The sequence below is a fragment of the Euwallacea fornicatus genome, chromosome 15 (assembly GCF_040115645.1).
Source record: "Euwallacea fornicatus isolate EFF26 chromosome 15, ASM4011564v1, whole genome shotgun sequence".
Lineage (NCBI taxonomy): Eukaryota > Metazoa > Arthropoda > Insecta > Coleoptera > Curculionidae > Euwallacea > Euwallacea fornicatus.
In genome coordinates, this window is record NC_089555.1 from 467,205 (window position 1) to 491,203 (window position 23,999).

A 23,999-nucleotide genomic window follows, 5' to 3' on the forward strand; every position below is an offset into this window, starting at 1 on the left:
AACGATAATTTTAACATAATTGAATTTTAATTAATAAAATTACAAATCTGCGGGTTTCTTCTCAAATAAAACCAACAGAAAAAGGCATTAAGACCGGAGCCTAATTAGTCTTTTATGACTCCGAATGTTAGTCATTACTCTACTAACCTCGGCTAACTGCAAATGGCCCTAGAGATATTAAGACGCTTTAAGATCTTCTTGAAGCCGGTTAATGTAAATTTGTTTTTTTTTTTAACACACTGATCGATCTTAATTGCGCGTAACTGGTTATAATCGTGAAACCTGCTAAAACTCCCTTTAAGACGAGTGAAAGCCCGTTTCCCCAAGACGTATCAAAGGGACCGCGAACTGATCAAAACCTTCCTTGAAGTCAGCTTACTTTAAGGTCAGTCTAGTTCATTAAAACCAGTTTGTGTTAACGGCAGTTCGGATAATGCACCGCGTCTGCGCATGTGCAAAATTAATTTCGGGTGCTTTGAACTCCAAAATTTCTGTTAAAAGTCAGTGCATGTTAATGCCAGATCTGAACTAAAGTCCCGATTTTCTAAACTAGTCCGACCGAACATTAGGGAATTAACATCTTCCGTTTCAAATGAAAGCGATGTGCTTTATCCCAGCGACAAACTTTAGAGAATTAGCGGCCTTCTTAAAGGTAAAGTCTATTAAAGTCACTCTATTAAAGTCGGTTTATGTTAGAGCCTCGTGAACTCAAATCCTAGTTTGTATGTTACCCCCCCAAAAAAGTCGGTTTATGTTACTCTAATCTGAATTAAAATCTCGTTTTCGGTATTAACGGACTCGAGGAAACTTTACGAGTTTAGGACTTTAGATTTGATGGAGTTTGTTATCTTCTCAGGCTGATAACGTTAATTTAATAAGTTAACATCTCTCAGCCTTGATTTACGTTTATCTCCTGCTCTTAATTTGTGCTGTTAACGTGTCTGCTGAAAGATCTGGCTTTAGGAATCGCCCTTAATCTGCCTAGTCGGGACCTAAAAATTGCGGGTTTGAGTGGAGTTTGCACTCTGAAATTCCTTGTATGCGTTTCATTCTCGATCCTACACGATTTAGTGCCGTTTTGATTTGTTACGTTAAATTTAGCGAGCAACGGTCAAACCAAACCTCTCCTCGATCGTGCTCTTCAGCACAGCCTCGACCCGAAATTGATCCGAATCGCTGCTATGTCCCTCCCGAATAATTCTCCCTGGGAGGAATTTTTGGGTGTTAACTCATTAGCAACTAAGTTATCAACACTACGTGAGGTCAACGTGAATTTTTCGCTCCAGATTTGGCCATAGACACGTATCAAAATAGGACAAAAATATTTCACACTCAGCCATATCCTACCGCAGGAGAAAGGATGACCGCCTGCAGCAGAGCCAACAGTTGCGCAACTGTTGGGATTCCTGCTGAACGACACGCTACCCTTCACAGTGGAAAACATTTAAATTTGAGGTCGCGTCATTTTTGCTGCGAATTTCACGCAGTTACCTAACAGTTACATAACTATACACCTTTGGCGAATACGGAGAAAGTGCCTATTAATACTTTCAGTGGAATCATAAGTGAGGTTTATTCAGCTGATTAATCGGGTAAGATCGATCTCGCGAGACTAAAAAAACGTTAAACGATGATCATCCACTCAGTTTAAAGGAGGGAGGTGCGTAATGAAGGACGCGTGCAGTGGACGCTTGGAAAAATTTTTTTTTCCACGAAAAATCTTCGTGCATTTCCTCTGCCCGATAGCGACATTCGTTCGCGGCAAACTTCGACTCCCCCGATGAAATGCCTGATAAACTGAAAACTGTCCACTGCTTGACCTCAGTTCGGACCTGGCAAATATCAAATCTAGAAATAAACTCGAGCTTTGTTTCTCGAGTAATTGTTATGAACCGTAACGTAACCCACGCGCAAGGCGCACCTCATTGGTCGGCTCTGCCGGGGACCGTTCCCCATTGGTCAACGCAATGACTGATGAGTCGGTATTGTAGACGACAGGTAGAATCATAAAGATCCCCAACAATGGCGTTTTGCATGCTACTGAATAGCGCATTTACCTTGTTCGGTGGCTCCTGATGCTGCTGCTGGATGAGCAGTTGCTCACGGGCCATTTGGAGTTTCAAAATCAGCTCAGATAGCTTCCGGTCTTTCTCCATCAGGTTATCGCCCGAGAGAGCTTGTTGAATGGCAGCGGCAGGTTCCACGTCTCTGCAAAAGCAATTTTCTTCTTAGGGCAGATAGATTGCAAAACAGCTAATACCTCTGACGTTATTAGCTAATAAAAGCCTGAATTATGTAAAAGCGGATCATTTCAAGGAGTCGTGTAATTTTTATTGCCCTGGATGTTTCCTCGAAGCAATCAAATATTGTAGCGTAATTTAAATATGAATCGGCTCTGGCTTTCTGTTGCATCTACTTTCGGTATCGTAAACTTTAATCCCGCCAGATACGTTTTCATAAAAAGAATATTATAGATGGTATTTTATGTATTCCAATTATCATCTAAGGGGAACGTACAGAAATACTCCTCTGCAATGCTTGCGCAAGAGTAAATAACGAATTTGTTTAGTAAACAATCGATAAGGCATTCTATAAATGAATGAGGATGGGCTTACTATCATTAATCTAGACTACACAATTACATAAAGTTACATCATTGTAATCTTTTGTTATAGTTCTTAAACGCGGTCAGAGGTCAGTAGATTTGTTTTGAGGTCAAGGAGAATTTATCCACCATGCCCACGTATGCGCCATGGGGGAAGGGGGTAGCCACAGTGTAAATGAATAAGGGGCGCAAATTGCGCCAAACGCCTTGCAGCGAAATAGCTCATACAGGGTGCTTCAGCTCCCAGTTTAGACATCTAAGTCACACGTTTTACGAGTAATACCACTGATAGGCCCGAACGCCATAGGCGTACCCACCGGGTCTTCCAGAGTACGTTTCCGAAGCCGCAAGCGCAGGATTCGGGTGGATTTCAGGAATAAAAACAGTGCGATCCCTTCCCGGTTTTTGCGCGGAATTGCAGTTTAGGCGTCCGTAAATTTATTTTATTTATTTCGATCAAAATCCGTCGGCATTTTTGAAACAAACGGTTTCGTCACTGGCCGGGACTTTTCATTATAAATTTTATCACGAAGAAACTGGTGCTTTGGCAGCCAGAGCCGCACCAGCCAAATTTGCAGAAGTTGTTGCGAGCAAGAATTTTGGTCGAATTTCGGAGTTTCCAGGTGTTTAGAACGCCATCGCTTCCCCCGCCGGGAAACTCCGTCAATTCTGAAGAAAACTGACAAATTCTCTAGTGCCTGATACATAATAGATCTCGAGGTCGTTTCAGGACTTTCCGACTCTTTATAATTTGAAAAGCCCTTCCGCCAATTAACCACAAATTAATTCATGAAGTAATCCTTAAATAAGTTTTAAGACACGCAATTCTCAAGGCAATTAAGAAATTCTCTAACACATAAAATGCCATAAATTCTGAGGCAAGTTTCAGACGTTCTGGGGTTTTACAGAATTGAAAAAAATTTCTGCGAAAGCGCCACAAATTGATTGAAATTAAATCCAATTCTACGAACTCATTGGATTGCGAAGTAATTTTGAGGTCTCCTGGAGCCTCCCGGACTTCATAATTGAGTAATTTTGGATTCTAAAATTGACATAATTAGCCTGAATTTAGTCCGTTAGTCTAGACTGTATTGTATATCTTATCGTGGTATCCACTAGGTACTTACGAGCTGTGTGAGTTGGGAGTGGATGATGGCGTAGGCCTCCGCTCCTCCTGCACCGCTCCTATCTTCGAAGTGAGCTTCTTCAACACATCGTCCATGGTCCGCTTCAGGGGTTGTAAGGAACTGTTGTTATTCATTAAACTATTGTTGTTATTGTTATAGTGAAAGTTGCTTTTAATGTCCGAATTGGGGGAACTACACTCCGAAGAATTCCTCCGCCTCTCCATTTCCTCGTTGTGTAAAGAAAGATTGGAAATACACGGCGATACCGACGTCATCATGGCTTGCACCCCATCATTTCCAGCCATCTTTGCAGTTTTCGAAGGGATGTGATCCTCGTCGAGCCCATCATCAATGTCACTACCGCAACCGCTCGCCGAAGAAGATTCGGACAATTTGTTATAGAAACTTGACGAGGTGTTGACCATGGTGTTGGGTTCTTCCTCGCAGATGTCGCTTAAATTATTGCTGCTGGTCTCGTCTAAGTCGGTCAGACCCCCGCCATCGCTCCCGCTACCTAAATTGGTCTGGATCGGGGGCGGCAGTACTGCTGGCGGTGGTTCCGACAAGCCGCCTTCTTGAAGCTTAGTCGGAGGAGACTTCCTCTTTGAAGACATATTTCTGAAACAAGGAAGTCGTGAGCTATTTCGGGCTAATTCCAATGTATCGGGAAATCGGAAATTAGAATGCAAATCGAGTCGTTGGAAGAGGAATAGTCGTTTCTTAGGTACGAAATTATTCACGGTTGCATGTGGTCACTTCCAATCTTCCTTTAATTAGAAGTGGGAGTGCACGACTTACACGGACTTTCTATTTAATTTGGTCGTTGATTGAACGCTATTAGGAATCTAATATGCACTTAATTCCGCATCTAAATGCTTATACTGGGAGCTCGAGTAATTATTTTTACTCTTATTACCAAATCGGTGTTACTATTATGTTAATTATTCATGGATGCGAAAGCGCTGGCTTCAAATTTCATGGACGTTATGGCCGCATGTGCAAGATTGACAACAGTAAAGTTCGGAAAATTGTAATTCAATCAATCAATTCAATTGCATTAAACCATTGAATTTATAAACGTTTTTGCTTTCAACGTCTGAATATTCGCGCAACCTGCCCCCTTGTTCGGTGATGGCCATCGATGGTGTTAAATTTTGCATTTCCTTGGCAGTCATTCGGATGGTTCGTCGGAGAAAAAGTATAGTTCCGCATTGGTTCCATATAAAACCTTCGAAAATAACTGATTCGAACCTTTTAAAATCAACTATGAAAATAACGAAATTAGAAGTTGCTCCCAATAATCAACTAATAACACGTACAACAGTTGTTTAAAACGACCTCCGGTATGCGCAATACATGCCTTGACGTTGATTGGCGGATTCTTTCGAATGCGTACCTGAGGTGTGCTTAATGCTGTACGACTCCCATATCTTGGCGTTTCAAACACTGACGACTTCAAGCGACCTCAACGAAAGCAGTCTGAAGGGTTCGTGTCGGGTGATCTGGGAGGCCATGTCGGTATCGTCTTTTGTGCGTACAAGTTTTAAAGGCTAATCACGAGGCCCTAGCACCCCCCTCCCCTTAGACGTTGTCTACACCTAATCAACACTCTGTATATGGCTTTCTCCGAGTCTATAGACAGAACCCCATTAAGAATACGTGTTGTTTGATGCGTTTTTTTCAACAGGCATTTCTCTCGACTGGCCAGAAAGTAGTCTCCAGTGATACGAACACTGCACCGAAAAGGTCTGTAAACACTTGGGGTGGCAAGCTTTTAATCGTAGTAAAATCAGTGGAATAATTTTGCTTTAAAAATAAAACAAGATGTATTTTGAAAGCTGCAAAGAATACACTACATTTTAACGTTTATACATATATATATTTTCAAGATTAAACTGAAAAAACAGACATAATACGCAGACACTATCAACGCCGCCGAAAAAGTTATTGAGGACTTCTTATCTAAGAAAAATAAACAAAATTAGAGCTCCAAAAAATTTTGTTTCATTTATTAAGTGTTTTGCGATTCTCCATTCAAGTCAAAACGTGATGAAATTCGTATTGGTTTAGAGCGATTATCAAAAAATATGGATGATCCAAAGGCACTCCGCGAACTAATTCCAAGGCTTCCTTCGGAAAGAAAATCGTATCGAGCAGTTAGTAAAATCGTGGTTAAGTATCCTTCGAGAGTTTTCTACATTGTCTAAAGGCATAAAGTGCTCGGTTTTGTATCAAATAAACTACGTTCCGGAAGACCAAGTAAGCTCGACGATCTTCGCAAGCATGCAATTTTAAACACTGTTCGTGAAAAACCCATTTTGCTAGAAAAATTGCCGATGACGTTTTAATTGATTATACGAGGTGTGTCCGGAAAGTTCGTATAAAAGTGAAACAAAAAATGTATTTTACATTTAATCAGGTACTTCAATTTTGTCTCCTCCAAAATACGCCTGCGCCACCTTTGTTTCCACTGCTGGAAAGCTCTTTGGAAGTCCTCTAATTTGAGATTTCTTAGCGCTCTTGTCTTATCAGCTTTGATGGTCTCCACATCAGCCAAATGCCGCCCCCGAAGCAATATCTTACGTTTAAGAAATTACACCGGAATCGTTCCAAAGCTTTTGTCTCTAGAACAAAAAGCGCGTGGGGGTGGTGCACTGTGGAGCCCGAAAGGAATCTGAAGACGGTGGTGGCTTTTTCGATGGGACAATCACCGGAGATGAGTCTTGATTTTACGAACTTTATCTGGAACTCAAATCCCAGAGCAAGGAGTGGAAACAGGCCGGGGAGCCAAGGACGAAAAAATCGAGATCGAATGTCAAAACAATGTTGAGGGCCTTTTTCGATTCTCAGGGGTTTATCTACCGAGGATTCGTCCCTCCAGGTCGGACCGTCAATGGAAACTTCTACATTGATGTCCTCAGACGCCTCAAAGCTCACGTGGCTCGGGTTCGACAGAATCTGCCCAAAGAGAAGCGGCAGCTTTTCCATCACGACAATGAACCTACACGCACCACCCCAGTTGTGCGTGAAGTATTTGGCCTCAAATTCCGTTACCACGACGGAGCACCTCCGTCATTCACCGGATTTGGCACCGTGCGGCTTTTTTCTATTTCCTAAAGCAAGATGGTGCTTCGAGGGCGCCATTTGGGCGATGTGGAGGCCATCATAGGACAAGGGAGTTGAAAAACTTCAAAACGGAGCACTTCTAAAAAGCAGTAGGAATGAAGACGGTGCAAGTGTATCGGGTCTTGGGAACATTATTTTGAAGGTCGACAAAATTGATTTTTTCAACTTTTATACGAACTTTCCGGACAAACCTCGTAACGTGAGTGTTACTTCGAAGTAAGTTCGATTTAAGTGAATATTGTGGCCATCTTCCTCGCGAAAAACCATGCGTTGGCAAAATTAACCGATGGCGTCGAATGGCCTTTTCGGAAAAATTCATATCTCGTCTTCAACCATTTTGGAAAACTGTCGTTTTTCTCCGACGAGTCTAAATTTAGCGTGCATGGATTGGATGGAAGAGAAAAAATTCGGAGAAAAAAGAATGACGCGTTAACACCAATAAATTTAGTGGAAACCATTAAACATGGTGAAGGCGTAATTATGGCATGGAGTTACGCGAGTGCTGCTGGAGTTGTAAATTTGCATATCATTAATGGTATAACAGATGAATATGTGTACGTTGCCATTCTAAGACGTAATTTAAATGAAAGTGTTAGAAAATTGGATGTGACTGGGTCGTTTCTATTTCAATAAGATAACGATCCAAAACGCTGTGCTTTGAAAGTTCGAGAACGGCTTCTGTATCGCGCGCCCCGACAACTCAACACCCCTCCTCGATCGCCAGATTTGGATCCAATCGAACGTCTGTGGGACGAGCTCGGTCGCAAAGTAAGAAAACCAGGAATAAAAAATAAAGAAGAATCGAAAACAGCTCTGCTGGATCGAAAACTTTGACCTTTGGAGGCACTTTTGAAAGCTGGAAACGCGGTGTAGCGAGGCGGGCACGGCAAGCGTTGAGTAAGATTAAGGTTATCAACTTGGTGCCATTGGGTGCGTCTAAATTTCCCCTTGTATAGACGAATCCGATCTCACCCAGTAATCCTCTTAATTGGTTCATGAGACGTCTTCGCTTCCTCGGTGTCGCTGCGTGGCCCTCACAGCTGCACTGTACAGGGTGGTCGGGTGCTCGCAGCGTTGTGCCGCTCTCGCTTTATTATTTCTCTCGACTCGACGTACCAACATGAATTTATCCCCCACAATGGGCTCGACGAACTCAAAGCGAAAACTCGATATTCATTTATTCTAAATGGAAGTTCAGTTTCGTCTTCTTTCATTCTTGTGAGGGGCCCATTTGTTTCCCTGTGCGTATCCCCCGAACCGTTTAACAACGGATCATCTAACTCGGGATGCGGAGGACAAAAGTCTACTTGTTTCGGATTGTTCGGAAAAGACAAGGAGATATTTCACCGAAAGGCGGATGTATGCTTCCTTCAATAACACACACGCGACCGTTGTTTACTCCCGCAGTCACATTTATCATAATCGTCAGATTTCGAATTTTCAGAAAATAAAAAATGTGTCTTCTTTGTCTGTGCAGTTTTAACGGGGCACATAGAGTCCGCTTTGACGGGGAGATTGCTCCATAAATCGCCATTATGCTGAGTGATTTGCATGGGGCTCATCCAAAAATCCCTCCATTAAACCGATGCCATTCTCTCCTACGTTTTACCAATTCCAATACACGAGCGATTTCCGGTTTGTTTTTATAATGACATCAGAGAGGATAAAGTTTTGTGTTTGTCTGCCCGTGTGTTCCAACTTCAAAAGCGGTTCGGGAAATATTAATATTCTTTTAAATGGATTTCGGCTTAGCGATGGGAAGCGGTGCAAAGGAACAAAAACTTTTCCCCGTTTTGGGTACGTGCACTCATTGAATTCCTAAATATCACCACGTAAAAAGCGGGGGTTGATCCAGGCTCATACAGAGAGACACATAATAAAACTTCAGCGTTTACATAATGACTCCGGGGGCACAATGGGTGTCATCAGCTTCTCTTGTTCATTGAGGAAGTCATTTTCTCCGGATAGTGCGGCTACACTTGACCCAATCTGGAATTTATTGTTCCTCGCTGCACGTCATTATGGTCTCCTCTGTTCAAGGATTCAAAAGGCAACAAAAGGACGAGCATTCGCATATGAATAAAAACGAGCTGAACTTTCCTCGTTTATACATCGATAAAGTCGACGAACAGCACCAGCAAAAGATGGTCGAATTGTTCTCCAGACAAAACATAATGAAAATAAAAGCAGAACAAGCTCCTATTTCAAGAACACAAAGAGGACACTTATTCTTGTACCGAGTATAAATAGCGGGCTTTACGAATTAATTCACATGAGAGATATATTTTTCATTCACAATGTGAAGTGGAAACGGCATTTAGGACAACAATGTCTTACACTGCCTTTTGAATTCCGAAACGTTCGGTTGTCCTTTTTCATTGCGGAGGCCGCTTTTTTGGTTTTGTTGCGTCGAGAAGATTGGTTGATGAGGGTATTAAACACCTGTTTAGGTTTTGTGTGTCGAGAACTGCTCGCTAAATCAAACGGGACAATACGGAATTGTTTCTTTAAAATTGAAATCTAAATCTGGAGAAGTCCTGACCGGTCCGTACAACACCGGAGGACAACGGCGAGTGGGCGAAATGTGGGCCACTTGCGCGACACGACACGGCGAATCTTTGCGGGATGTTAAACGTTTTTTCCAGCTGAAACTCTCCATTTTTCCACGTTTTCTTTTTTTTTTTTCGTTTTTGGACTCAGCAGGTCTCTTCGCCCGCCCCGACGACACATCGCGGACTCTTTAACGGAATCGAGTTTTCTTTATTTAATTTTAGTGTTTCGCCACTGAGGTCTGTCTTGTGGCAGTCTTTCGCGGGATGTTGGAATTTTTCGCGTGAAAATGCGCGAGTTCTCTGTGAGTTAGCGAGAGCCGCACACTTGCATTAAAAGGTTGTTTTGGGAAAAATGCGGCAACCTCCGCCATCGGGGATAATGGCTTTCATTATAGGCTCGTTCCGTAAGCCACTGTTCCAATTGCACGAATATAAAAAAATATGCGAGACATCAAAGTTGGTCGAGGATTTTCAGGTTTCGTGTCAGGGAGCGGACGTTCCCCGAAGCCATGCTTCAGCGGTTCCAGGAGGGACTGGACGGGATAACAAGATGGCAGGAGTTTACTCCGTCCTCCTATGGAACAACCCACCCGACAATATCGTGCGGGATCGTCTGGTGCCTAGTCCGCAGGACTTCCTAATGCTCTATAAAAAAATGCGTTTTTGACAAACGGCGATTCGGTCTGGAGATAAATCACCAACCCGAACTGGCCTGCAATCACTATCTGTGGGGTTTGGAAGGAGTCGCTCAAGATTTACTCACGACATTGAACTTCAAATACGGTCATTTACCTTTAGTTCATGCTCGCGAGTTATCCGTAGTACTCGTTTGCTTTAGGCTCACGCTCATGAGAGAGTCGTTGTCAAATGGCTCACGTGTCAACTCTGTATGACTCACATATTCACGATTCTATCGTAAGATACGAAGAGTAAAAACTGAAAACAGCTAAAATTTAAATGTTTTTGCACGTTTCCAAAGAAGAAAATTAAAATTCTTTAATCTTAATTTTTATTGGTACTTGTGATGTAAGTTAATTTGGAACGCTCCGCAAGTGAGGGAAACAGCGCTGAGCGGTTCACGCCTGAACAGCCGATGAGCATCTCAGGAGTGAGTCTTTCGGAAACCTGACGCGGATAACTCACCCATGAGCGAGCATTTTGAAACTTGTTCATAGTCCAAAAGTTGCGATTCGCGTTTCATGACTCGCGAGTGAGTTTCTCCAAATCTCGCTCATTTGAACGGGCAGGAGCGAATCGCAAAAAAAAAGTTTTTGAATCGATGATTTTTCGCCCTTCGCGAGGTCCGTCTCGCTTTGTTCCGGGGACGCACTGTACATTCTCTAACGCGGGAGGAACGAGGGCGCTCTCATTTAGCCTTAAAATTCGTTATCTCGGGGTTCGCGCCGGGGCGAGCTCGTCCCGAATTTTCTGGGAAATCTAATGGAAACCTATTTTCTAGTTTTAGAAAAAGTCCCGAGTTTTGATTCAAAATTTGTTCCCGGATTCGCGAGGGTTCCTGGATTATTTTAATTTAATGACGTAATTTGCCGAACCTCGCTTAACGAATCCGGACCCGCATTCCCAGTGGCCCTGCCGGCTTCAAAGCGGACGCTAAGCAGACTGCATGCAACTTTTCCTTTAAAGGCTATCAATAGCTTCCATAATGATGTAACAAATTGTTATTGAAATCAATCCTTCATTCACTTCTCATCCGCGATCTGTCGGTGGGTGTGCCAAATTAATTCGCGGCGTTTTTAGTTTTTTTTTTTTTTTTAATTTTTTTATCAGGTTTGGCGCCGGTTTACATATGTAAACAAACTATAAAAAAAAGCAATAACCGAACTAATCAAGGAAATTTGCATATTTCCGAAGACGATATCCCAAATCGGGGCACAATAGATACGGACAATTAATTAAAACGCCCACTAAATGTGCGGTAAATTACAAGAAAAATCATTATGGTGAAGAAATATTAACGGGCGTTTAAATTTCACGGTATAGGATTTGTATAATTTATGGCAAATAACGTGTTCTCCTCGATTATAGAGCTTATATTTTAATGTTATGTATCCGCACTATAAGTGTAATTATTAAATTATGAGCTCATATTTCTTGTAGTTTACGTAGTAATATAGGATTATCGCTCGATATTGTTAGGCAATAGTCCACTGGATTTTATTAAGTTTGGATCATGTCAGGAGCACACAAAACATCTGTTATTATGCAGCTCGCACCGAGGAAAAACGTAAATTTATGCGAGAAACAAATAAAAAATTTAATGATATAGACGATGGACTTCCTTAGAGAGAGAGCTCCTCCTCGGGCCGTATCGATTGGGCCTCGTTCCTGCTTCAGCAGCAGCAGCAGCAGCAGCAGCAGCAGCAGCAATTTTTGTTTTGTGACAAAACGGGGGTAACAAATCTAATTTCTCAAATAAATATTTTCATCGCTTATTATATTATTTCTGTTTCAATTCGGGTGTTCTCGGGACGCCGTTCTTTCAAGTTCCGCTTTCATACTTATTATTTTCCATCCTTTCAACTTCTTAATAATATTTTCTTTGCAATAAAAGGAAATAAGGCGGAACTCCTTCGGGCGGCAGTTTTTTCCTTTGCCTTTTACGGAAATTTAATGCCTGTCCCAGGAGTAATAATGTACATAATTTTGCAATAATTTTGGGACACCGGGTACGCACGTCGAAGCGAATTCCGAGACGCAATAATTTGATATTCAAAGACTTCGCGTCATGTGTTATAAGCGTGAACATTTTGTTTAAAACGTTTGTTTTATTAATACGTTTTGTTTAAAAAGATAACAATTTGACCCCGAGTTTATTGTTTCTTGGATTGTTCTCAAGGCTCGGGGGTATATCGGGTCAGATTTGCAAATTTCTGCCCAGATATTAACGTTAGAAGTCGTGCTGTGTCGGTCATAATGCTCGACTTCTCAGAATTAATAATGAGCACAAACAAAATTTTATAATAAATAATCCATCGATCGACCAGTTCTTAAAAAATCCATGGAAACAACGCCGCGCTAAACGGTGTTAATGGACTCGACATAGGCCGATCTGACGCACCCAGGGGTTCCGAAGACCCAATTTCGGGTCCCTGCGTGTCGCCGGGACAACTCAAGATTGCTCAAAATCAACCTGCAGACAACCCCATCGAGTTTCCCAGAATTTGGGTTAAACTCCGCAGGTTGGAGCAGCTGAATCAGTCCACAACACCCCTTTCGGAGGTCGAAGGGTAGAGATTTAACGGCGTAATTTAGTTACTTTCACTCAACAGAGGAAACACGGGGGCGATAGCCCGTTAGCGAAGGTCAACATGCTTGCAGTGAGGGAAAGTTGATGGAGTTCAGCAATGTAACGGCATTGAGTGTAATAATCTAGAATGTTGAGGGCAGAAGGCCGGAAAAATGAAATTTCAGGCTGGAACATCACAAAGAACGTTGCAGGCTCGGCAGCTCGTGGACTCGCAAAAATGAGCCTCCTGGACTACTTCTTGTGAGAATGTTATGGCAGTGCTTGCGTGTCTCCCGACTGCCGAAAGGCTCCCCCAAGAGGAAAAACGGTGATTCCAAATTTACCCAATTGAAATAAGTACTAATTTGCTATTAAAATAAATGAATATGAACAAAAACTTTGTTAATATGAAGTTTCGGCTTCTTGGTAGTAAGTGCTGCCACGAAGAACATTCACTTGCCTCTCGATTTCGAATTTATGCCAGATTACACGTGCCCCTTGTACCAGTACTCGATTGTAAGCAGTACCAGCCTTGAGCGGGAGGCTAGTCAGGCGACAGCCCGAGGCGGCAGCCTTACTAAGGCCAGCCCTATTCATGAGCGGGGGCTCTGATTGAGGCTTCGTTACACCATTCATACCCACTCTTCTAAAATTTTGATGCAGTTTCACCAACCTTCATTGAGGCTTCGTTTTACTTTTTATTCGTCAACTTTTCCATCACATTTCCTCAGTACTTTCATCAAATTCTCCAACTTAGTATTTTTTCTTCGGTTTTGACTCGAAGGGGCACTCTTTTAACCGACAGTTCTCATTGAGGCGCCACCTCATCGAATTTCCCCTTCATATCTTCTTCAAGTTCTCTAAAATTCAGCTTCGGATTTCTCAGCATTGTGACTTGTCGCGAGGAACGCTTATTCAGTTTTACTTACAAGAACTCTGGAGGAGGTTTGTTGTGAGGCTCGTTCTCCTTTCAGCCACACGCTGGCACATGCTTTGGAATTGAAGGTGGAAAAACGCAGTGCCCCTAGAAGGTCCCGCGGATGCAACTTTAAAGTTTGATAATCGCGGCTTCTCGTAGCCGTTGGAGGAGGTTACGGCGGCTCTCTTTGATGGATATTCTTGGCGCACTCCTTATAGATGGTCTCGTGAGGTTCCAGTAACTGGATCTTCCCCCCGCGATCTTCGCAGGATGCTTGAGTGAAGTTAAAAATTTCCCAATGCAAGTGAACGTGTTCGGGACTTAATTGGGCAGCATTGACCGCTGCAACAGCTACTGCAGACCTCCGAAGTGTGCGTTCCCGCTCGGCACCCGATTTCTTTCAACTCGCGCGGGATCTTCGAAACGGTCATCCAGAACAATAAAATCTGAACTAATCGGAATATATTCCTTTCGAAATTCCTTTCCCAATCCTTGATTGGGGCCATTCCCAGGAATAAACGGATTCTTGAGTGCTCTTTTATCACAAGAGAAAAAAAGTTATATTCCTACTTAGCGGGCCAATAAAGCGGCCTCATCAGGCCTCTTTATTTTTATTACGCGAACCGTTGTCTTCGGAGCTAAATTTGCAGTTGATATTCGGGCAGGCCTTTTAATTGGAACAGATGAGAGAAAAAATAATAGCTTTTATCTTGAGATCGAAAATTCCACTCTTTTCGACTTTTATAAGCTTGCCCCACTCGGACCGAGCCAAACTGCACCGACACTCGGACCCACATCGAAGGCGACCGGGATATATAAAGATCTCCTGGCCGAGGAGCTTGGACGCAGAATGCGAGTGGACAATAAACATGGGCGAATTTTTTGAAATTTTGACAATGCTCCAAAATGCATCTGTATTATTTCGTTCGGCTATAAATGAGTGGTGACATGTGTCGCGAACTGTAGACAATTTCTTTGCACGTTAGCGAAAACTTGTCGTCGATTTATATGTTTGAAAAAGCGAGGAAATTTGGGTGGTGCAGGCGGTCCGGTCCAGCTATCTTTGAAATAATTACACAATTAACAGGTTGTTTTGTGGAGATGCGAGTTTCTTCCAAGGGGACAATTGTTATGGTAATCGCCGAACCGGTTTGGGATTTTGAAAAGGTTGTTCACTTTATAAAATAGCGATACGCTGGGAAATAATCAAAGCTTCTCCTTTAATGATATGCAAACGTTTATTTTTAGTTGCATTATGTAATCTGTATTATCATACAGATTATGGCTTTCGGTTTATTGTAAAGGCTCTTAATCGGCCTTAATAAAATACCCGAGACGAAGACGTGTAATCTTACCATTGCGTGTAACGGAATAAGGACAAGTGCGACTACCTGTGGCACTCCACATAACAGAAGTCGATTCATTATACGTGCAGGCGCAGCCTCGGGACATACCCTAGAATTATTATTTATCGAAACAACAATTTCTCTCTCTTACCAGGAAGTCGGGCATAATTGAAGAAGATCGTGTCTAATTTGCACAACTTAACGAAAACAAATTAACAATTATTATTCCAGCAGCAGGTCAGCTAATTTGAGATTATCGGACAGGGTACCGTTAGAAGTATCTCGTAATCTTATTCTTCGATGAGTGTCTTCATAACTTAGATTCGACCTGTAATTGAGACCAAATATGTGTCGGTACGTAGGACGCTTAAATGCATACTAAAGAGTTTGTTTACCCAAAGGTTGCATAGATAACAACGGTGTGTTAGATACCAAATGTAAGTGGTTCTTGGCACATCTGCACTTTCATGGCGCTTATCATCTCCATTGAATTTATTGATATCTTCTAACGATACGGAGATAACCTTTCTTCCCTCGTCAGTTGACTAGCAGGATTGATCACTCTCGATCTCTTCAATCCGAACGTTTTGCCGAGCTACACCCTCATTTTCCATTTGTCGTGCCTCCCTCATCCGCTGCCGGCTTTACGGCGGCAGGGGGAGAGCGGGGTGGTTGGGCGACGGTCCAGGGTGGCAGACCAGGGAGGGCGGCAGACCTTCCGGTCGACGGTGTTCCTTGGGAGTGATTATGAGTTCCGTCCAAGGCGTCAGAGTTGTGAGGGCCGGCCCTGCCCTCATCGTCACGATAATCATCTCTTCGAACACATTCCCTTCAATCCGCACTACTCCTCTATTCCTTCACTCACATGCCTCAGAACGCTTCAAGGCAAAATGTAAGCTGCCTGCTTCAATCAGCTTATTTTACGCTCACTAAAGGTTCCTTGGACGGCATTGAGCAATTATTTAAGTGCATAAAACGTACCACATTACGCGGATTAATGCAAACCAGGCTTAGAGTGAATGTATACACAAAGGACCAAAAGTCCCGCGTAAATTTGTTGGAAATTGAAGGAAATATTTTTTAAGGAAATGCACGAACCGGCCAAACATTGTTTTAGTTGTGCATTTTTGACGTAGCAGACGGGCATACAGGGTTGCCCGTGTAGTACTTAAGTGTGCTTTTTCATTTTGTTCTCATGAAATCCCATGTGTATGTTCTTCGAGAAACTTATGTTTCGAAGTAACCCCCCATGAAAAAAAAAAGTCCATGAGGGTAAAATCGGGCGATCTGACAGGCCACTCTGATTGCCACATTGCGCGAACACATATTTCAATAGCTGTTGAACTTAAACATGCCTATGTCACATCAAATCTGTTCAGAATGTCTCAAAGAACTGAATAACGTCACAATGCAATGCACATGGGGTTCCATAAGCAAGAAAGGAAAATGTACATTTGTCCATTGGACGAGCAACCCTGTGCACATGTGTTGCGTGGAAAAATGCACAATTAAAAACGTTCGACGTGTTCCAACATTTTCATGAAAAGCATTTTCCTCAAATGTTTAATGAATTTATGCGGGATTTTTGGTCGTCTACGTATAAGCAAATTAAGATTAAGCTTTTTTGTACAGTAATTGCTGAACACATTAGTCCTGGGATCTTTGCTGTCTCTGTGTCGGGGGTGCATTCTCGATTCGCAAAATACAATGCTAAGAAAAAGCGATAAAAAATTAATGACTGGGGGTTTTTGTGAGAACAAGAGGCTTTTCACGAGCAAATCCCAAAGGCAAAAGCAAATGAATACTTGAACAGCCTTCAGGGGGAGGTTACGAGACAAATGCCTCAGGACTTAAACCCGTTTGTGGTTCGCATTGTTTGGCAATTTACAGTTGATGTTTGCAAAAGTCAATTTTAAGAAATAAATTGTTCCTTTGTTTTACGAGTTCGTCAAGTCAGGTACTTGAAAAAATAAATCCCTCGACTTGATCTACTGAAAGAGACTGGATGTACTTTGCAGACGGCCTGAGTAGATGAGCTATGGAATTGAGAAGGTAAAAATTCAGGTAAAAATTGCTATTTTTAATTCAATATTTTGGACACTTTTGCCATATTCGAGAACAAAGTTGTCGCTGTGCTTCATCAAATATAGAAACTCGAAGGAATGCCCATAAAACTCAAGATTCGGGAGTGAACTTGAGAATCGCTGGATGGCTCTGGAAGGGATGTGAAAACGGATTTTGCAAATTGAAAAAAATGGGTGGCATTTCTGGCAACATAGACGCGCCACTGTGTTTTTCAGAATCTGATAACTCAACGAATTATCCACCTGATTAATGACTTGCAAAAGGCATGAAAAAGAGGCTAAAGAGTTTGTAAAAAACTTTGTGTCCTGAAAATCCACCCCACTGTGTTTCATCGAATCCGCAACGACGTTTAGGAATCCTCTAACCGTTGAGCATGGATTCAATTAAAATAGTTAAATTCAAGGACAAAAAATGCAAAAATTTCAAACAAAAATCAAACAATTTCCTAAAAAATCAAGAAGGGATTGGATAAATGCAAGACATGTTCAGGTTGCTCCATTAGTTTTCGAGATAATAACGAAGCGCATTTCTATTCTTTATGTATACCTAATTAATACTAATTCTTCGGTAATTGACTGTAATAATGGCAAGTTCCCTTACAGAGACCGAAGGTGGATTTTTTATCAGGTAATGTTGATATACAGAGTGATTACCCTTGAGTGTCATATTAAAATATCCCAGTTGACATTAGCTGCAGCAAAAGTTATTTTCGATTTTACAGGGTGGTTCAAAAAGACGTAGAAAGTATAGCGCATTAACATTTTTGGAGATACTCCTCTGGAAAAAGTTTATATGTGCTGACGTAAATTTAGAAGAAGAATAAGAAAGTTGGAGAAAAAAGGAACGAAAGAAAAAAATAGACAAAATTAGCCCTGGAAATCTAACAGTGTGTTCCATCGATCCTGTTCAGAAAAGAAAAAAATTCGAACGCACTCATTTCCCTCTCCCCCGACCCATCCGAGGGGATGCATCAACATTTGCAACCACTCCGAAACGTGATGTATGGGATGTTGAGTTGGGTCAGTATGGTGAAACCTGATCCGAAAGGGAAACACAATGATTTAAATATTAGCTCTGCAACATGAGAACGCATTATACACACATGTTTAGAGAATCTAGGGATGTGCTCTGCTCTATTATCGAATGTAAGAGTTCCTTTGATCTTGAAGGTGAATTTCGATGCCCCTGCCTAAGCCGAAAAACCAGGTCGATCGAATTCACCCACATAACCACATGTGGCTGGTGTGCTGTAGTTTTGCCATTAGTCGCCAGTCGAGTGCCTAATCTTGAGTAAAAACAGATGTTCGTTTTATATTATAGAACAAAGATTTCATTCTTAACATCTCGCCCCAAACGATTTTTCCACTTAGAGAAGAGTTGCGCGTCTTGTTTCTGCCTTGCGAAAATCTATTGATTTGAACCGTTGGCAATACAGGCCGAAATGAAGACGAAAAACCTCCTCTTGTGAAGGTGGATCTGTAGCGAACTCCTATGAAATAGTGAGTGTCTCTCCAATGATAAAAATTAATCATTTTTAGAGAAAGGACGAAGCTGGTAAGAGGCAGAGGAACAACTACGACATTACATGTCCTGGTCATGACACCGTCAAATGTCTATGAAGCAAGAGAAAGAACATAGTGGTCAATTTGGGGATGAGTCACGTTTTGCTTCATCTGGTTATTTAGATATTAAAACCCTTTAAAAAAATTCTGGAAGAAGCCTAATTTCATGAAATACGTTGAATTGTGAATTGATGAAATACAGTAAGCATATATGAAGTAAGTGAGTCAGTATTCTCAGGGACGAACTGACAAATTAGTACGCGTAAATTAGAAGTCCGGCCCTAGTAGCTTTGGACCAATTCGACCATCAGAGCCCGATCGTGGCGAAAGATTCCTTCGAAACTGGCACTAAGTCGCTTCATTGCTCTCCTACGCCAAGTGCTAGAAACGCAAACTAGTCATCGCACACAACGCTGGAATGTCTTTGATTATAATGACGTGAACCCGTAAGTATGAGCTCTCCAAGGTGGCCCTCTCCATGACATCAAGACTTAAAGGGATCAGCCAGGCTTGACGCCCTACTATGAGACATTTCATGCATTTTCCGTTTCGGTAAAGTGTTTTATCTGAACATTTAAAAACGTCTGAATTCGAATATACGAGGTGTACCGAGAGAGCGTGGCAGGGCAGTTTTTCCTAAATGCGACATTGTCCAATGAACTATCGTGGGCTTAATTGTGGACAATCCGGCCTGTGTACGTCTCGTTACGAGCGTTACTACTTTTGATGTTTTCCACATTCAAAGGTCGTTATGGAAAACTACTAAATTAATTCGAACGTTATGGTTCGCAAAAAATACTTAGAATTCAACTCAAAATGTGAAATTGAAGCAAAAAGTAGGCCAGTCTGTTTAGGAACAATTATTAATATTTTATTAACTTTAACGTTAACGAATCTCGTGGTTTATATGGAAACGAACGACACAGCGTCAATAATTTGGCTCTCAGAGGAGATAACATCTAAGTTTTGGGCCCCCCTGTATCTTTCAAAGTACCCGCAAAAATAATTTGTTTACAGCCAAAACACTTTTGCATGGACCTTTTTTATATGTCTCTGCCTCCATATGTTTACGATCCGAAGATGAGGGAAGGGGGCGCCGTCTCACCGAATGAGCCTGGACGTAGACCTAAAGTTGAGCCTGCATGGGTGAACGCATATTAGCCCTTTGGCTTAACGCTGGTTCCTCTAAAACGTACTTTCTAGCCAATTCTAATTCTAGCTAAGCAATTCTATAAATAGTATTCGAGAGACCTTGTCCCCAGCCCTATCTAAAGTACTCGCGTATATACCTAGATGATCCTTCTGACACGAAGACCCTTTAAATTCCTTATGGGTACCATCGAAACTGTCACGAGTCGAATGGCGGACTGAAAGAAACCGAAATGACAGCTTTTCGCCCTGAAATCCCGAAAAATTGCCCCTTGCCCGGGCATCTATTCGAACTGTCCCAAACTTTTACGAGAACCCGCGATCCCCCCTTGCGCGTGAGGCGCGTAGGTGGTTCAAGAAGAAAATTCGAACCCAGGAAATGGGCCCCTCAAATGCAAATATGCATAACCACGTAGTGAAATACGATTCCGTCCAATTTTTTCCTGTCTCCCGAAAGAGAAAGGTATAGCAGGAACATAACACACATGTTTTCCATTAGGCCGACAAATGTGCGGCTCTAACAATGCTCTGGACCAGTCACATCCGCTTTCTAAACCGAACCGGGGATTCTTTTAATGAACGAACACACTGATAAGCATCTCTCTTGATGTAAGGTAAATTCTTTTTTTAGGAATATCTCCAGTGGAGATTGATGAGCCAGATAACACCTACACTAGTGAGTCTGTTTAAGGTCATGCAGCTACAGCAATAGAACTCACCCGATGCGTCTGAGGAGCGAGGAGTCAATACATGGCTGTAGATTCGCCGGTGAGCGAACCTCTTGAAGATGTGCGGCAGCCACTGTGTCCGTTAACCGAACTGTCCGCACTGCATAAAAGAAGAGTCCCGACGAGCCGAGAATGGGGTGTGCGCACCCTTGGCAACCCCCCTGCGCAACCCCTCACATCTATTGTTTACCCCGAGCTCTATTGGTCCAACACTGAATGTCCGACGATTTGTGCACCTGTCACCTGAAACGTCCTCGCCGCTGGCTATTGTCAGACACCTCGAGGCGGCCGCACTACAGGCCAGATTTATACCGCGTAGAACGGACTTGACGGATCGTGTGCGTGTACACTGCGTGCCAGGATGTCTCTGCTCGCTCGCTTCGGCGGCCCCGTTGCATCTTTCCCCCCTTTTCCAATGGGGACCGCCCTCGACCCTCCCTCGGAGACCACGTGTGCAGACCGCCCACTTTGCGAATTGTTCACGTTTCCGTGGCCGTGTAGATGAGCCTTAAAGAGGTTCGCAAACCTGGCATTGTTGTGAGGGCGGGGCGTCCCGCGAGACACCCACAAGACACTGATGATGGTACGCTTTCTTGCGTAATCTTTTTACAATCGTTTTTACTAACTTGTGATTGTTTGTTCCTGATGTGGCCAAACATAGAGGGGCACATTTCATGTTCTCTAGAACGACAAGGGGCGAGGGAGTAAGGTGGCCATCTATTGAGTTTCAATTCGAGTGAAAACATCCCTTAAATTGTTATTTGCCGATGTTAGCTCGTAAGTTGCGCACAGTAAATGCGAATACTCTAAAAATAATCAATTTTAAGAGTATCTCAGGAATTCTCTTTCTTGATTTTCTTACTTCATCTGCGTATGAAGCTCGTTCTATATCGTACAATACTCCATAATTTCTAGCAATTTTTCATTTGAACTTTTACCATCAGGAGACAAAATTCCATATGAAGAAATTATTATTCATATTCACTAAAAATTGAGTTTTCGCTGACACTGTTCCTCTCTCCTTTTAATGCAGACAAAAATATCTGAGAGAAATCAACAGGCGTGTGGAAAAGAAGCTCCTGCTACATCTGAGTGGGGTTGAAACTTCTATACAGGGTGTTTTGTGGCGACAGAAAGATGCTTTGGCAGAAAATAATGAAAAATCAAGATGATTTAAGAAATGATGTCACTATTATATATAGTATGTCCTCGAATAGTGTCGCCTAGAAGAGAAATTTTCTTATATTTCGTTTCACGAGAAAAATGCGCCTTTCATAAAAGTTTCCACTTTTTCCAAAATGGCTTAATGAGTTTTTACCATTTCAGTTTTCTTTTTCGTTGCGTATCAATATCTAAGAGAGTAGATCCATTAAGTTGAAAATTTTTCTAAGTCCTAAAAATCAATTCTCGTCTTCACGAGATACGTAACCGTACGTTTTGGCCTGAGGCCGTTTGCGCTCTCCTATGATCATCTGATTTTCATACCATCTTTTGACCTATCCCACATGTTACCGTATACAAAGACGCCGGGCGCTATGAACAAGTGGAGCCCATTGGGACCCAGGGAAAAAGTACCACATAAAACCGCCCTTAACCGTTGAAACTATTATTCTTTCTAATAATTTTTCGTGAGCTGCTCATTACAAATATAAAGTCTGATTATTATAAATTAGTTTTTCGGTGCAATAAAAATAATCGATCGACGATGAGCCACGGAGAAGCCCTTGTTTGACCATTGAGGTTTTTACCTTTGGATCCATTGAAACGAAGAGTTTGTGCGAACGGTCTTTTTCCGAATGCAGAACATCTGAAGGAAAGGTCTCAGAGGTGCTGTGGCATCTTTATCGCTCAAAGAGATCCGAACAAGTTTTAGAGCAATGCGTCAAGGACGTGAGCCGTGCGTTCAACAAGGTGGTAAAGAGTTCAAATGATATTTTCATTTATTGTGGTGTCCCTTTTTTGTTGAAATATTGCAGTAATAATAATCAATAACCCAAAGTCTTGATTGTAATTGTCGTGAAAATGAAAATTCATTTTTGGGACTTGGTAAAATTTAAATGGAGGAAACATTTTATATTTACCTGTAACGAACTCATTCGAGGGTTTTGGAACAAGAAAAAATCCATTGCGAAGACCACATTTTTCTCGTAAAATTTCTTTTCTTGACCAGCCCATCCGTGGACGCATTGTATATTATACGAGCGGAAACACAGACAGTTCGGCCGGAGTCCCCAGCTCACACTCGGATGGCCGGGAATCCCCGAGCGGCCTGCGCGGCCGGGGTCTTTCAGACGGACTTTGGGTTGCGCGAATGCTATCTTATAGGGCCGTAGCGCCCAGTTCACCATCTTGGATTCATCTAAATCTAAAATCCTTCATTCGCTCATCTAAATCTAAGAGACGTTAACAGGAGAGCATAAGAGAAACTTCTGTGTGGAACTAAGGAAAAACGCTTCGTTCGACATCGGCCCACCCCAACAGGACACTGTAGTCCAGGACTGCAAATTAATATTTCACTTTTACTAAATAACTATGTATTATTCAGCATATCTGCATTGCAAATGCATTTTATTTCTTCTGCTTCGAAGGATTTATTGAAATTGAAACAATTTTCTCTCTCAGTAATCACAGTTTTGAAAGTTTTGGTTTTTCTATCATAAACTGATGGCACTTGATGTCGGCTTCCGTCCAGAAAATAGTTTTTTTTCGTTTCCAACCCAGAGATAGATCCGAAAAATTTGTGGTGTTTGAAATTTTTGGAGTTTTTGGGCTTTTTGGATACTCACATGAAAACACGGCATGCGTTGTTTTGTCGAGATTTTGGGTAGTTCCGAATTTTTCTTCATCATTTTACTGTGATGGGAATCGGAAAAAAATGAAAACAAGAAGGGTAAAAATCCAAAATGGCGCCTATGAAAAAAACAAAGTTGACGATGTATGCCAGAGATCGAAACGTGGCATTTCAAACGTGACGTCGCGGCGTTGTGGCAGGGAAAAAGTTGCCATGGCGGTGTGGTCGTTTTGGTTTGCCGCCCCAAATACGTTTGGGAAAAACTCAAAATTTGAATTTCTCCGAAGACCCCCGAAAGTTATCGAATCTGTTCAAATTTCGAACCGACAAATTGACGAACTCCAAATCGCACGACTTCGTCCCAATTTAACCGATGTCGCGCCGCTTACGTCTACCGAGGCCTTCGCGGCTGGGCTCCGGGAACGGACACCCTGTATACGCTACTCTCACATCTTTGGTCGACCTTAAACGTAGGATGAAATGACTTTTTTTACGCGAAAAGGGCATTTTTCCCGTCACACGAATCCTGCTTAAGCTCTTAACCAAAACAAATCCATTTATACCTTTAAAATATTTAAGCGAATCCTTGTCAGCGGCAGCGGCACCGGCCCCTTTGTGTGTCGGATTACCGCTTAATTGCCATTAAAAACAATAAAGAAGCGTTGTTGGGGTCGCTGGAGTCCATTTGTTCGCCCCGCCCTTGGAAATTACCATCCCCTCCGTTGTTGGTGCCAAAAAAGTAGAAATCGACGGAAAAACGCA

General features: G+C 42.3%; 1 protein-coding gene across 4 annotated transcripts in view; it reads right to left on the reverse strand.

Moving 5' to 3' along the window:
• The window catches only part of LOC136343528 (transcription factor SOX-13-like), a 124,474-nt gene that overhangs the window by 38,512 nt on the left and 61,963 nt on the right, over positions 1-23,999 (reverse strand). For 3 of the 4 annotated variants that reach the window (XM_066290297.1, XM_066290299.1, XM_066290296.1), the window contains 2 exons: positions 3,733-4,350; positions 2,058-2,208 (listed from right to left, as the gene is read on the reverse strand). In XM_066290297.1, the coding sequence (XP_066146394.1) occupies positions 2,058-2,208; positions 3,733-4,346 (765 nt within the window). In that variant the 5' untranslated portion in view covers positions 4,347-4,350. Of the gene's footprint in view, positions 1-2,057; positions 2,209-3,732; positions 4,351-20,437; positions 20,825-23,999 lie in introns of those variants that run through there. The other variant, XM_066290298.1, reaches the window with a different exon arrangement.